The sequence below is a fragment of the Penicillium cosmopolitanum genome (genome assembly GCF_028827165.1).
Source record: "Penicillium cosmopolitanum strain IBT 29677 chromosome Unknown utg000004l:1.0-4361866.0:1.0-4365735.0, whole genome shotgun sequence".
NCBI classification, from domain to species: domain Eukaryota; kingdom Fungi; phylum Ascomycota; class Eurotiomycetes; order Eurotiales; family Aspergillaceae; genus Penicillium; species Penicillium cosmopolitanum.
This window is the reverse complement of record NW_026622674.1, coordinates 2378699-2391354: the sequence shown is the minus strand read 5'-3', so window position 1 is coordinate 2391354 and position 12656 is coordinate 2378699. Positions and strand designations below refer to the sequence as shown.

The 12656-nt window shown below is 51.2% G+C and overlaps 4 protein-coding genes across 4 annotated transcripts; 3 read left to right on the top strand and 1 right to left on the bottom strand.

The window, feature by feature from the left end:
* Positions 1-1564: 1564 nt before the first annotated feature.
* N7509_002281 (uncharacterized protein) lies at positions 1565-4405 on the top strand (the record flags this gene model as incomplete). The annotated part of the gene is made up of 1 exon (XM_056626918.1): positions 1565-4405. One exon carries the CDS (start codon positions 1565-1567, stop codon positions 4403-4405), a length of 2841 nt encoding a protein of 946 aa, XP_056492713.1.
* An 893-nt stretch (positions 4406-5298) lies between these two features.
* Positions 5299-6632, bottom strand: N7509_002280 (bifunctional chorismate synthase/riboflavin reductase [NAD(P)H] ARO2; the record flags this gene model as incomplete). The annotated part of the gene is made up of 3 exons (XM_056626917.1): positions 5299-6119; positions 6181-6542; positions 6598-6632. The coding sequence occupies 3 exons, from the start codon at positions 6630-6632 to the stop codon at positions 5299-5301; spliced, it is 1218 nt and encodes a 405-aa protein (XP_056492712.1).
* Positions 6633-6929: 297 nt separating this feature from the next.
* Positions 6930-8374, top strand: N7509_002279 (putative lipoate--protein ligase; the record flags this gene model as incomplete). The annotated part of the gene is made up of 3 exons (XM_056626916.1): positions 6930-7901; positions 7955-8062; positions 8123-8374. 3 exons carry the CDS (start codon positions 6930-6932, stop codon positions 8372-8374), a joined length of 1332 nt encoding a protein of 443 aa, XP_056492711.1.
* A 1518-nt stretch (positions 8375-9892) lies between these two features.
* On the top strand, positions 9893-12053 carry N7509_002278 (sugar porter family MFS transporter; the record flags this gene model as incomplete). The annotated part of the gene is given in 8 exon segments (XM_056626915.1): positions 9893-9988; positions 10050-10126; positions 10185-10409; positions 10468-11044; positions 11186-11393; positions 11404-11617; positions 11737-11810; positions 11875-12053. 8 exon segments carry the CDS (start codon positions 9893-9895, stop codon positions 12051-12053), a joined length of 1650 nt encoding a protein of 549 aa, XP_056492710.1.
* Positions 12054-12656: the final 603 nt, after the last annotated feature.

Below are 12656 nucleotides of genomic sequence, written 5' to 3'. Positions count from 1 at the left end.
GGTGGCTAGCTAATGGCTATTACAGCATGATATCAGCCCGAGTATGTTCAAAATACTTGTAACACTGGTATGTAGTATAAATTCAGAGCTCGGCATTTATCGAGACATTGTTTGCCTTCCAGGTCCCGAAGCTACGAAAACTGCATAAATACCAAGCAAAGAAGAGAAATCGAGTCAGTGCCGGTACTGAACAGCACCGAATACGTCCCAACAACGAACGCGTAGCAGTGGATACCTTTCTAGATACTAGATCAATTGTCCCTAGGCCGGGATCCAGAATATTTCTTTTCCAATTCTTTTCAACTTCTCAGTAACTACTAGTATTACTTGGAGGTGGATGATACCAGATGCCTCCATCTTGACGGCCTAGTAAATTCATGTTGTTGCCAAGGTCACCAAGTTCCAAGAGGGGTACTGTAGATAGGCTGAAGTCTCAAAGGCTAAGTCGTATCTCAAATTACTGGCTAAGATTTAGTTCATAGGAAAGGCGTTCATCGCAAATGAACTCGGAGAGATTGGAAAGTGTCGCCTTCGCGAGAGAACTAGAGGCCTCACTCTTGACATGCCATGCTTATTTGGGGGCGGAATGGGTGAGATATGCTCAAGTCATTCGAAAGAAAATCTAGTCGTAGCAGAGGGTTGCACCAGATACGGAGGGAATAGTGGATTCTAATACTGTCTACACCGTCATCCAATCTATTCTCTGCGAGAACCTTGGAAGGAACCTATCCCACTATCAGTCTCTCTGTGCAACGCTGGGCATGTTGACGATGTTGACGATAAGAACAAGCGAACCTGCCACCATTTAATTTAAACTTGAACCCATTGAACTTGAATCAACGTCAGTGCAGTGTTCTAACCGCAAGAGATATAGATCCTGTAACCAGACCCACCAGGGATCAATATCCAGATTGAAATTTCATTAAAAATGCCAACGCCTTGTCGGCCAGTCTGTGCGTCTTGATCATGTAACAGGGATATTCCCCGACTCCCTCCATCATCCAGCCCCCTCCTAGCCCCCTCCTCGCAGTTTCTCGCAGTCTCGTGGGCGGGCGATTGCGTGGCGGCGCCACTGTTGTGAGGCGTTGCTGGGACAACCAGATGATCTCACCAACCATTTGGTGCTGAGATGCAGATCGGCCTCTCGGCAATCTATTTTGTTCTTCCACATTGGTAGCCCGCTAGCCAATAATAAATTAAAGTAATATAATTTAGTTGGAAATAGGCAACCAGCGCGGGTGATTGGTGACTCCACACGCCATCGAAGGTCGAGACTGTGTGTGTTAGTGTTAGTGTTAGTGCTAGTGTTTACATCCACCTCGGACTGCGCACTTCTGAGCTTCGGCCGATCACACCTGGTCCTGCTTCTCGCCCTTTCCTTTCTGCTGTCTTCTACTCTTGAAGGAAAAAGGCAACCCCCCTCGACTTGAGAGAGCTTCAAGCTATACCAACCAAGAGCTGCAATCCATCCCCTTCTTACCCTGTCAACCGCGTGGCACCATGATTGCCGATCCTGGAATGCATTCTTCCCCTTGATAGATTGTGTCTCAGATTCCCAGTCGTGATGGAACGTCGACGTGTCAAGCGCAGGCCACTGGCCACCGTCCTCTTACTAGCTCTCCTCGACTCCGCTACAGCTATCCCATATACTCCATCCTCGATATTCCTATCCCCGCAACACAATGACTCGCTTGCCTATATCTTGCGCCCCGACTCCGATGCGGGCAAGACGCAGTTCCTCTCCCTCAACATCTCGGACGTCGATACGAGCAGTCCATCCTTCAATACCTTGCTCGATCAGACCCCCTTCCAGAGCACGGAACAAAGCTCGGCCTTTATCCCCGCCATCGATGACCGAGGAATCATTACGGTCTATACTGGAGACTGTCATAACTCAGATCAAAGATCATTATGGCGATTCAAACCCGACAATGGCAGCTCCATCGGCAATGGAACCTGGGATCAGATATCCATAAGCCCGGACAACAAGAAGACACAGCCAAACTACCTGGCCGCTGGATTTGCATTCGCGACGAGCAGTAACAGCGACACTTCGATGTACTCATTTGGTGGGATGTGTCCATTCTCAAATAGTACGGATGAAACCTGGATATCGGCTGCAAACTACTCCCAAACGATGGTCACCCTGGCGCCAAAGTCTAAAGGGAGCAAGGAATATGAGGCCGCCGTTACTGGAGATCGAGCTCCCCCCGTACCCGAAGCGGGAATGGCGGTTGTTCCGCTGGCACCTTCGTTTTCGCCGACGGACGTTCAGCGAGACTTTCTGTTCATTGGTGGACATACTCGACAGGCCTTTCTCAACATGTCTCAGTTGGCCATTTTCTCTGTTCCCCAGGAAAGCTGGAGTTTTGTGGACGTGAATACGGAAAGTAAGCTACGGACCGAGCTGGCGATTCGCGATACTTCTACTGTGGAGCCGCGATCTGGTCATGCAGCTGTACTATCTGAAGATGGCCAAAAGATTTACGTGATTGGAGGTTGGGTTGGAGATACCTCTACGCCAGCTGAGCCGCAATTCGCCGTTCTCGAGCTTGGAGCGGGATATGGCGGCTCCGACGAATGGACTTGGACGGTCCCATCTTCAACTACTACTTCCGAGGAACTGGGCATTGCTGATGGGGCCGGGCTGTTTGGACACTCTGCAGCTTTACTTCCCGGCGACGTTCTGATGATTGCCGGAGGATACAGTATTCCAAAACAATCCTCTAAGCGTGCAACCTCATCGCAGCACAACTCTCAAATCTACCTCTACAACGTCACTTCGAGCAGCTGGGTGAAGTCTTACTCAAACCCCTCTACCTCCAAAACAGCTTCATCAGCTAGCTCGAAATCACACAGCGGTGGTTTCTCCTCCGGCCAGAAAGCTGGCCTGGGCGTCGGATTGGGAATAGGCATCCCCATCGTTCTCCTTATCGCACTCTGTGCTTGGAAATATGACCGCAAGCGTCGAGTAAAGGGGCAGCGAGATTCGCAACTTCGCGAACTCGCCCTAGGAGCCGAAAGAGCTCATTTCTGGGGTCGCGATGATCCGAACCAAGCGAGCAGTATTCGCAGTTCCCAAATGAGTGAGAGACACGACAGTGGCCTTGCATACTCCTGGTCAGGAAATGAAAGCCTCAGATCAAAGCCGTCCTGGAAGCCGCGAGACCAAACCGACGCTGCTGCGGAACAGACTGGTCTGCTGATGGATTCCAGTCCTGCGAAGAACAACCGCCCGGTCGTCGGTCAGCAGCGACCTTACAGCAACAACAGAATGTCCGGGTGGGAACGCCGTCGAAGCGAAGCCGCTAGTGATATCCATCCCATCGACGAACGGGAAGAAGACGAGGCCATTTTCCGAGAACGATTGATGGCAACGATTCCTGCTCAGGAGAGACCGAAGATACATGACGCCGACGACCCATTCTCCGATACACCCTTCTCTACCCCGCGCAGCACAATCTTCGGCGTCGGCTTAGGACCGTTCTATACCAGCCGCAAGGACGGCGCATCCGTCGACGATGCATCAAAGAGTGACCGGACCTCAACAAATCTATCAGACTCATCAAACTTCTCCTTCTCATCAGCCAAACCAACCGGCCAGGTGAACCAAGCAAGAGGAGTCGTCGTGGACCGCCCTCTAAGCTGGGCAAGCAGTGGCGGACACTCCATCACAGCAGCTTCAACGCATAGCAGGGAAACGACAAACGGCGACGGCGACGCAATGACCGCACAATCTGAAAAGTCATATTCAGCAGACTCCTACTCAACGGCCCAAAGCACATTCTCCCACCGCCAAGCAGAAAACGAATCCCTCCTCAACGACACCCTCGACACCCCCATAACCCCCGTCGACTCATCATCCCCCTCCAAACTCGGCCCAGCATTCAAACCTCGCACTTCGGACTGGATGCTCCAAACAGTCCGTCGAGCACTAACAATCACCCGCCGCGGAACAACCAGTCTAGAAGAAGACGAATCCGCACCCCTAGCCTCTGGCGTCGACCGCCGAAGCACAGTCATAGTGTCAAATCCCCAGTACGGCGGTGCTAGCGGAACAAGTACTCCCCGTCGCGCCGTTAGTGCATCAGCAGAACTCTTCCGCCGCAAGCAGGGTGCTAGAGACTGGAATGCGAAGAAACGAATGTCGGATGGTGGTCACTTTGCTGGTCCGCGCTCTACTCGCGATGATCTTTACGTCGGTGCTCCGGGGTATCTCGGTAACGATGATACTTGTGACGAGGACTGGGATGTTGAAGGTGCGGCTGAGGATCGCAATGTTCAGATGACATATACCGTTCCGCGTGAGAAACTTCGCGTCGTGAATGGTAATGCTAGTGATAATATCTCCGAGCGCTCTGTTAGTCGGAGTGCTAGTGCTGGCACGCGGATTGTTAGTCGGTAGATGAAGTGAAAAGGAGTGAAGTGACCTGGAAGTATCTCCTCCTCGACTCGACTCAGCTTCTGCCGATTTGTTCTTCATTTGACTAAACTTCTTGGTCCTCGCTTGACTGGGGTTCTTCTTTTTTTTCGTTTCGTTTCGTTTCCCTTTTTTCTCACTTCTCTTGTATCTTTGACTTTACCTTTGACTTTGACTTTTCTCAGCGTGCGATGATTCCCTGATGACTGTTTCCTTTTCGGAATGATTGTACAAGATGCTCTTATGGTTACGGATGACGATCGTTTTTTGTGTACAAATGGATTGGTACCTTGTGGTATGCTTTTTGTACAGTGTTGTATGGCTGCATAGCCTATGGTGTTTGGATTGGCCTGTCCAGTTCAAGTTCAAGTTCAGGCTTGCCTTTCGATGGCTGCTGTGCCTGGACCTGGGTTGGCCTGGGCCCCCTGTGTGGAGTGATCGGGTTGCTGGCGCTTTTCTAGATACGATTCGAGTACAAAATGAATTCTCTGGTACTAAATTTTTAATGCACTAAAATGGTCTCATGAACTAGGTAGTACTTCTAGTGGTATACTAACTAGGGCTTGATGTTGCTTCTCGAATAAAAAGGTATTCATTGATTCATTGCTCATGCATTCCAATTCAATAATTTTGTTTTCGGCCCAACTGGAGGCTATACAGGATATATCAAACTCCAAAATGAGAATACTTCAGGACCAAACATGTATCCGAAAGTGTGAAAATTGCAACAGTAGGAAAAGGAAAGGGGGTGGGGGAAAAACAAAACGAAACGAACACTCGTCAAAAATGATATCTATATAACGTCTCATGGCCCATGACAGACTTCTGCTTTTAGTTTAGTTGGAAATCAAAACCATCACATCCCATCACATGCACATCTAAGCACCGTTGGGAGCAGTAGCCGGCTTGGTGGGCAGGGTCGAAGGCAGCGGGGGGAGGAGGTTCTTAGCGCTCTCACGAGCATACTGAGCCATGAGGGCATCCATAATAACGAGCGAGGACATAGCCTCGACGATAGGGACGGCACGGGGAACGACGCAGGGGTCGTGACGACCCTTGGCCTCGAGGGTACCCTCACCAAAGTCGTAGGTGGCGGTAGTCTGGGCCTGACCGATGGTGGCAGGAGGCTTGAAGGCGACGCGGAAGTAGATGGCGGCGCCGTTGGAGATACCACCCTGGATACCACCGGAGTTGTTGGTCTTGGTGGTCAGGCGCTGGGTGCCGTCGGCGGAGGTCACGGTGGTGAAAGGGTCATTGTGGATGGAGCCGGGAACCTCGCAGCCGCCGAAGCCGGAGCCGATCTCGAAACCCTTGGTGGCGGGAATGCTGAGCATGGCGTGGCCGAGCTTAGCCTCCAGCTTGTCGAAGCAGGGTTCGCCCAGGCCGACGGGAACGTTGCGAATCACGCAGGTCACGGTTCCGCCGATGCTGTCGTGGTTGTCGCGGTACTGTTCGATCACCTTGGTCATGCGCTCGGAGGCAGCGGTGTCGGGGCAGCGGACGGGTGCGAACTCGTCGACCTTTTCGCGAGTGATGGTTTCGAGTAGCTTGAGGTATTCGGGGTTGGTGGAGGCGGTAGGGTGTTCGGGGGTGGGAGGGTAGAGGTGCTCGTTGCCGACGGAGGAGACGAAGCAGACGATCTCAACGCCGTGCGACAGCTTCAGGTACTTCTCGGCGATGGCACCAGCGGCGACACGGCCTGTCAACGATGTTAGTTCGATGTGCTCATTATTGACTTGATATAATGACAAGTAGCTTACCAATGGTCTCACGGGCACTGCTACGGCCGCCACCGCTGCTGGCCTTGACGCCATACTTCTCGAGGTAGGTGAAGTCGGCATGGCTGGGACGAGGGTAGAGGTCCATTGTGCTGCCACCGTAGTCCTTGGGGCGCTGGTCCTCATTACGGACCAGCATTCCAATGGGCGTACCCAATGTGACTCCAAACTCTGTACCGGATTGAATCTCGACTCGGTCCTTCTCGTTCCGCGGGGTAGTCAGGGCACTCTGGCCGGGACGACGGCGGGTCATTTGAGGCTGGATATCATCCTCGGTAAGTTGCATGCCAGGAGGAACACCATCGACAATGCAGCCGACTGATCGGCAGTGCGATTCACCATAGCTGGGCGAGGGTCAGCGAACGAGGACGAGAGTCAATTGTGGAGGGGTAATCATACGTGGTGACTCGGAAGTGTTCACCCCACGACGACATGATGGGCGAATGAATTGGAGTGAAGGCGGGTGGGAGATGAATGAGGGTAAGAAAATAGGAAGAGAAGAGAGGCAGAGAAGTGTGAAATGCTCTTGAGCAATTGACTCAGAGCTGCAGGCCAAAAGCAAAAGCAAAGAAGACTTGTGGAACGCGACGGGCAAAAGAAAATCGACTCATGGTTGCCTCTTTGGGACTAGCGCCCCCGAGTATCGGCTCCGCAGTTTCCTTCTCCCGTTGATTATCATTGACTTCGTTGGTATTTGATATTGATTGACACTTCACCCTCCAGCTCCTCAAATGCTGGCCAGGTCCTGTGCTTTTGCCCGGCTCAACGCCAGATCCCAATGGGTCCGCTATAATTCGTCTTATCCCATCCATCGCTTCGCCGAGCTCGCTAGTCGCCCATCCTCGCGCCACCAGATCTATCAGTCACTATCGACAGACCCTTACGTCAATCTATCGATTGAGCACTTCCTACTAGAGAAAGCCCCAGCCGACTCGAGTATCCTCTTCCTCTATATCAACCGACCATGTGTTGTGATCGGTCGCAACCAGAACCCCTGGCTTGAGACCGATCTCCGCGTCCTACACAATGATCGCCGGCCCGAAAATAAAAATACACCCCAGGACGATGCGGCCGTTTTTGTTCGGCGACGTTCCGGCGGCGGAGCGGTCTTTCACGATGAAGGGAATCTCAATTATAGTGTGATTTCACCCCGAACATCTTTTACCCGGGATAAGCATGCGGAGATGGTGGTTCGCGCGTTGCATCGCGTTGGAGCCGTCAACACCAGCGTCAATGTACGACACGATATCGTCATGACCCCAGGGGAAGAGCTACAAAAGGATCCCCATGAGCCTCCTACGCGCAAAGTCTCCGGGTCTGCCTTCAAACTCACCCGCCACCGAGCTTTACACCACGGTACTTGTTTGCTGGATTCGCCCAATATCCACGACTTAGGTCGATTCTTGCGCTCCCCGGCTCGCGGACTCATTCAGGCACGAGGCGTGGATAGTGTTCGGTCACCCGTCGGCAATGTCTCGCGCGATGTGGCCGACTCGTTTTTCTCAATGCAGGCCGTGATGGATAATGTCATTGAGGAATTTGCGCGCCTTTATGGAGTTCACTCTGATGCTCTCCTGCGAGCGCGACGCGCTCGCGCTTTGGAGCCCGAGATTTTTGCTGGTGATGACTGGGTGTCGGGTACAGTGGGTGAAGCCCATGAGGAGCAGGAGCCGCAGATCAGGAAGGGTGTTGATGAGTTGCGGGTAAGTGGAAGATTTATCGCGCAGAGAGAGTCGACGGCTAAAATCGCAAACAGTCATTGGAGTGGAAATATACACAAACTCCGCAATTCACTTTCTCAACATATCCCATCGAGGACGATCCCCGGGAGCGTCCACCTCTTCCGTCCTCACTTCCCCCTTCGGTAAGCTTTGTCAAGAAACAAATCACTTTCATCTACATGTGCTCACCATTGACTCGCTAGACACGCGCTTTCCTTCGCCTGAAGCATGGGGCTGTCATTGAAAGCAACATCTCGCTTTCCTCAGACGAGACTGTTGCTTCTGAGCAAGCGACCCGCGTGCATCAAGTCTTGAACGGCCAGAAATTGCACGAGATCACCCTTGAACGTTGGGTTGAGATTTTGCAACAAGGTCTTGCTGGTACAGACGGGGCAACCGAATCTGTCGTACAGGAGCTTTCCCGATTTCTCGGAGATATGCTCGGAGGCCATTAATTTTGTGATACCCCAAAATCATGTACTATACTATATTTGAGCGTCGCACCTAGTGTACAAATGCATCTGTATCATATTCACCGCTTTGATAATGTTTGACTAGCACTTGACGATGCCCCCACGAAACTCCTCTTCACCACCACTAGCTCCCGGTTCCAGGTTAAGATCAGACAGAGATTAGTATGCCACAGTCCATCGTGCACACTTTAGAGATCGGCACCAGGAGTAATGGTGTCTTTCTCCGGTAACGATCGACATGTTATTCTGGCTAAATTGGAGCCATTTAGCCACGACCGAGGCATTTGCTGTTTAGCCTCGTATGATAGCCTAAGAACATCGACTGATTGAATTAACAGATAGTACTAGTACTACATGCACTTGCAGGAGCTATAATTAGATCTGATATATGCAGATAATCAGCCCTCTCATGTTTTTCCATCAACCCATTTCTTTCTTGGGTGAGAGTGTGTACACTGATTCGCCCAGCATTCTAGGATGTAACGCTCGATCCACCCACAAGTAAGCAAGTAGTTAGTAGACCCAATGCAAGTTCCAGTACTCCGTATTTCCGAATCATCTCAAAGGAATAGATAGTTCCAACAAACTCCTCGGCACTTGTATATCCACTGGCACTCATCACAATAGTATAGTGGCTGATCCAGCCCAGTCTCATCTCACCCGCCAAGCAAGCCCTAATCCCAGCAAAAACCCCCACAACATCAAAGAAAGCAGGGATCGCCTATTGACCGGCTAATGCTAAAATCTAACCCAATTAGTCCTCATTCACCTAAACCAGTCGTGTAGTCCGTACCCCTAAAGCCCATTAGGAACCGATCACACTCTGTAGACTACTTTGACGTCGCATTGAGTGATTGATTCTCCACTATCCTCGCCAACCTTAAACCACCCCGACCCCCACCCCCACACCACCCCGCTCACCCAGAAAGCTGGGGAAACATGGACATCCCCCCTTCTGTCCTTTTGTTCCCCTTGGCATAATGCGTTTTTCCTGCGCTCTGGGCATGTGCTCAGTCAGTGGCTTTGCATGACTTTGACCATGCAGAACGATCCCGGATTCGTGGACCTATTTCCCCCGTCTTTGCTCGCCTTGTTTCGTATCGCTTTCCACCTCTCATGATGGCAATCTGCGCGGGCCAAGCTACTTAGCCTTTCCACTGTGTGAACTCGGGTGACACCTTCTTATATGGAATGCTCGCCTCGCTCGAGCTCGAGCTCTTTTCTTTTTGTCAAAACAGTTCCCGCTTCGTCGCGACTCGCTAGATCGATCAGTCAGTACCCGTCGGTTATCCATTGCTCGCTCAGTCCTGCCTTTGGTTCTGCTTTTATCTATTGCCGTCGTGGGATTCAAATAGTCTGCTTGTGCGCGGGATAGTTCTGAGCTGAGCTCCTTTCTTGCCTTGCAGTGATCATCATTCTTAGTTCATCACTCTTGGAGTATATTTTATTTTCTTTTTGACATAAGAGAGGACCGCTGGGAGGCCTTCATACACTCTCACCATGTCGTGGATTCTTAAGAAGATCGTCCACAATGAGGCGATGAGGACTGATCCTAAAGAGATCTATGGATGGAGAGTTTATGCATTGGCGTGCTCGGTGAGTGGTGCTTAGTACCCTTTTACCCATTGCCCATTGTTGTCGCTAATGCCGTATGTAGGCATGCTGTGGAGGAATGCTTTTTGGAATGGACTCTGGTATTATCGGCGGTGTTCTAACGATGGATCCATTCAAAGTGTGAGTCGCTCCTTCTAGACCGGGCTATCAAGAACTCATCTAATATCTTTCCTCATAGGACATATGGCCTGGAAGGTCTGAGCAAGGTTGCTCAAGCGAATCTTTCAGCCAACATCGTCTCCACCCTCCAAGCTGGATGTTTCTTTGGTGCCCTGATAGCCTCGCCATGCGCCGATAAATGGGGCAGGAAGAAAGCCCTCATTGGCGCTGCCGTGATTGGTATCATCGGAGTCGTTATGCAGACCGCCGCGGCCGGCCATCTGGAGGCCATGTACATTGGACGGTATGTCAATCGGCCCTCTCTCAACTCGATATGGGTAAAACTAACGCCATATCCCTAGTCTAATCACCGGGTTCGGAGTCGGATCCGCATCAATGATCAACCCACTCTACGTCTCCGAAAACGCACCACGAGCGATTCGAGGTGGTCTAACCGGTCTATATCAACTATTCATAACAATGGGAATCATGCTCGCATTCTGGATCAACTACGGAGCCGTCCAACATATGACCGGAAACGCAACCTACATCGTCCCACTAGCCATGCAAGCCCTCCCCGCCGTCCTCCTCTTCTTCGGAATGCTTCTCTGCGACGAGTCGCCCCGTTGGCTGGCCAAGCAAGATAGATGGGAAGAGGCCCGCGCAACGCTCTGCAAGGTCCGCAATCTGCCTCCAGATCATCCGTACCTGGAAGAAGAGTTCAATGCTATTGCGCTGCAGTTGGAGCAGGAGCGTGCTCTCATCGCGGGCTCGGGGTTCTGGGATATTATGAAGGAGATGTGGCTTATTCCGGGGAATCGGAAGCGTGCGATTATTTCGATTGTTTTGATGATTTGCCAGCAGATGACTGGTACTAACGCGATCAATTACTATAGTCCCCAAATCTGTGAGTTCAATTCCCTCCCCTCCTTCCCAAAAGTACCCGCAAATGCTTTCTTGAAGCCTGAATCTAACAATTTTCCACAGTCCAGAATGTAAGCTTCAAATACCCCGTAACTCGAAAATCCCACTTCACCTACCACAAAAACCCCAAATCTAACCAAATTCACAAACAAACAGCTAGGAATAAACGGCACAGCAACAAACCTCTTCGCAACAGGCGTCTACGGCATCGTAAAAATGGTCAGCTGCGGCGTATTCCTAATCTTCGTCGCCGACTCCCTCGGGCGCCGCCGCTCTCTCCTCTGGACATCCATCGCGCAAGGTCTAGCAATGCTCTACATCGGTCTATACATTCGCATCGCACCGCCCGTCCAGGGAGCCCCCCGTGATTCCAGCCGGCTACGTCGCGCTCGTGTGTATATTCCTTTTCGCTGCGTTTTTCCAATTCGGTTGGGGGCCTGTGTGCTGGATTTATGTTTCTGAGATCCCGACTGCGAGACTACGCTCGTTGAATGTTGCGTTTGGTGCTGCGACGCAGTGGTTGTTTAATTTTGTTGTTGCGAGGGCTGTGCCTAATATGCTTGCTACTGTTGGGTCGAATGGATATGGGTAAGTTTATCAGCTTCCAGCTCCAACCTTGTTTCGAACTTCAAGTTTTTACCTTGGCCTCCGGGTTTGGCTTGAGGTTGGGTTTGTGCGGTGAGTGCTTTTACTGACCTCAATTACAGAACATACATTATTTTCTCCTGCTTCTGCTTTTCGATGTTCATCTTCGTCTGGTTCTTCATTCCGGAAACGAAGGGTAAGTTGAGGAAACTTCAGCTCTTCTTTTACAAGAGGTTTCTTTTACTAATTGCTGCTTTTAGGCTTGTCTCTTGAGAAAATGGATGAGCTCTTTGGCGTTACCCAGCTTATCCAACAGAAGAGTGCTGATCCCGAGCTCGCCGGAGAATACGGTGACAGGACAGTGAGTATTGACCGTGGAGACAAGGCTCTTGAGGCGAATGATCAGCCGACCCAGGCTCATCGTGAGCATGCGGTGTAGGAATTGATGCATGTATATGGAGATAATGTGAGCCTTTGATACTAGTCTTTCAATACTACATAAATTGGGATGACACAGGCTCTGAGTCCTAGGCCCAGTTTAATGATACAATACTACTAATACTTCTAGTAGTAAACCAGTAGTTGTCGAGTACCTACCTTCGTCAATACGGTCGTACCTACCCTGCGTAGTCCTTTCCCTACCACTCACCAACTCCAATGTAAAAAACCCAATACTTAGTCCATTCTCCAGGGCCTCATGCTTTCTCGTTCGGCATCTCCTCAAGCCTCAACATGGAGAACCTCGTCAATGACCTGGTGGCTATCACCACCACTACTACCACTACTGCCACTGCCAACGCTCCTTCCCTCCCCCAGGACTAGAAGTCCTGAAGGCTGACGCCACCCCTGTCACCGTTATGGCGGTAACTGTGGTCGTTTGTTGTCCTGCTGCTCGAGGCCGCGATGTGGTTCTGCTCGGGGTCCCCTCAGCCGAACGAGGCGGTTGTTGAGCCCCAAGAGAACAATGACGTCTCGTAAGTTCAAGATGATGTTCCTAGAGATTTGGCGCACGGTCTGATCTATCGTGGCCCAGCCCTCCTCT